Source organism: Pyricularia pennisetigena (genome assembly GCF_004337985.1).
Source record: "Pyricularia pennisetigena strain Br36 chromosome Unknown Pyricularia_pennisetigena_Br36_Scf_53, whole genome shotgun sequence".
NCBI classification, from domain to species: Eukaryota; Fungi; Ascomycota; class Sordariomycetes; order Magnaporthales; family Pyriculariaceae; genus Pyricularia; species Pyricularia pennisetigena.
Genome location: NW_021940965.1, coordinates 1 through 2,406, shown reverse-complemented (window position 1 = coordinate 2,406; position 2,406 = coordinate 1). Strand labels below are relative to the sequence as shown.

Sequence of the window (2,406 nt, the reverse complement as noted above, 5' to 3'; positions counted from 1 at the left end):
TGGGCACTTCTGGCTCCACGTTCGTTGCGGACCGTGTTTCCTAGAGGTGTGGTACAGTACAGTTCAGTACTACTCGGTCATCACAGCGTCGCATCTGCATACGGCGCGCTCCTTTTATCATTTCTGACCCCGTCATTCATTCCTCTTGTTCCCCGGGTCCCTCTTAATTTTAAAATTAATTGTCGCCGACCGTCCGTCTTCATGTCACTCAAGACCTGATTTGTACTTCCCCTTCAGCGCTGCAAAGGGCTCTCCTTCTAAATCGTTGCAAGCTATTCTACTGTAGTGGGAATATTTTGGACGCCCAGTTGCATCCAAATATTCAGGTACGTTGATACAAAGCTACCTAGCTCGTGCTACATGGACGTCTTTCACGCACGTTGAGAGCAAGCCCATGCTGATAGCGCCCTGTGCATCAATATCAGCCTTGCAAGTGCTATGGCCTAGCGAACGCCATCTGCAGGTAACCCCCGATAACGTCCGGCTCCTGGCGCATTCCCACTTTACGCTACGCTCGCGAGTCGTTGGTGACCCCGAACCAGCAATACTTGGCGCAGCAAAAGCAATCGCCAACGATCATGTCGGAAAATAAACAAACGCAAGACCACCAGCCGGTGGAGGCGCTCGGCACCAAGGATGGCGCAGAGGACGTCGCCGAGTCCAAAGGAGAGTCTGCAACACAGGGAAAGATGGTCGATCCCGGCGAGGATGATGCCATGTCTATTACGGAGAAGCCAAGGTCGGAGAGGGCAAGCTCCTTTGAAGCTTCTATCACGGACCGGGAAACCCCTGGCAACAGCGGGATGCATACCGAAAAGTCTCCACCAGCCGCGTACGACGCCCAGCATCTTTCTTTGGCCGACGTCGAGCAGGTCGATGTGCAAATCCGTGACTTGCGAGTCTCTGTGGACACGTCGCCTTCGATATGGGACCCGACGACCTACGTGGATCTCGCCAAGCAGATGCTTGCCCGCGACAAGTCCCATGATTCCAACCACGTCAAGACGCTGCTCCAGTCCGTCTCGGCGTCTCTTGCGCCTGGCACTCTGACTGCCATCATCGGTGGCAGCGGATCGGGCAAGACGACCATGCTGAACACGCTTGCCGAGCGGATTTCCAGCTCTCGGCTCTCGGTGGGCGGAAGCGTCGCCTTCCGCAACGTCAGTGCAGGGCAAGGCCTCGACGGTCCGGGCGGCGACATACGGTCGGTTCGGTATGCGTACGTCATGCAGCAAGACATCTTGCTCCCGACGCTGACGGTGCGCGAGACGCTGCGGTATTCGGCCCACCTGCGACTGCCGCCGTCGACGACGACCGAAGAGCGCATGCGGGTGGTGGAGGAGGTCATTCTCGAGCTGGGGTTGAAGGAATGTGCAGACACCAGGATCGGAGACCACGCGCACAAGGGCTGCTCTGGCGGCGAGAAGAGGAGGGTGAGCATCGGCGTGCAGCTGCTTTCGAACCCGTCCGTCTTGTTCCTGGACGAGCCCACGACGGGCCTGGACAGCACGTCGGCATTCCAGCTCGTCCGGACCCTAAAGACGCTCGCGGAGAAGGGACGGACGATCATCACCACCATTCATCAGCCGCGAGCCGAGATCTGGGAGCTGTTTGATAACCTCGTCGTCTTGACCAAGGGAAGCCCCGTCTTCTCCGGACCGGCCAACGAGTGCGCCCGTTGGTTTGCCGACCTCGGCTACGAGCTGCCGCCGTTTGTGAACCCCTGCGAGTTCTTCATCGACGTCTCGGCCGTGGACAACAGAACACCCGAGATTGAGGAAGAGACGACCGCCAGGGTATCCAACCTCAAGGCGGCCTGGAACCAGGAGTCCAGCCGGCGCTACCCTCCCGCGTCGGCCGGGACGCAGGTCACGTCCCGCAGGGCCAAGTCCCAGGCGCGGAGGCATGCTTCGTTCCTGCGCCAGGTCCACGTCCTCAGCGACCGGACCTTCAAGGTCACGTACCGCGACCCCATGGGCATGGCGGCCTCCATCGTCGAGGCCATCCTGATGGGACTCTGCACCGGCTATCTCTTCTACAACCTGGGAAGGGATCAGTCGGGCATCAGGTCCCGCCAGGGAGCACTCTACACCTCGGCCGGTCTCCAGGGCTACTTGTTCCTGCTTTTTGAGGCCTACCGCCTCAGCTTGGACATTCCTACTTTTGACCGCGAGAACAACGAGGGCTGCGTTGATGTGATTCCGTTTCTGCTCTCCCGAAGGCTGTCTCGCCTGCCGACCGAAGACTTTCCCGTGCCGTTTATTTTTAGTGCTATTTTCTACTTTAGTGAGTCGACCATTCGGGCCCAACAAGCCACGCTGCTTGCTTTCCGCGGCTCAGTATTCATCATTGTTTATCTTTGTTTTGCTAACGTAAGAAAAAAAAAAAAAAAAAAAAAAAAAAAAA

The 2,406-nt window shown here is 57.7% G+C and overlaps 1 protein-coding gene across 1 annotated transcript; it reads left to right on the top strand.

The window, feature by feature from the left end:
- Positions 1-578: 578 nt before the first annotated feature.
- On the top strand, positions 579-2,372 carry PpBr36_11521 (uncharacterized protein; the record flags this gene model as incomplete). Its single annotated transcript, XM_029898621.1, has 1 exon — positions 579-2,372. A coding segment is annotated over one exon (1,794 nt), but the record flags the coding sequence as incomplete, so codon positions are not given.
- Between the last annotated feature and the right edge of the window lie 34 nt (positions 2,373-2,406).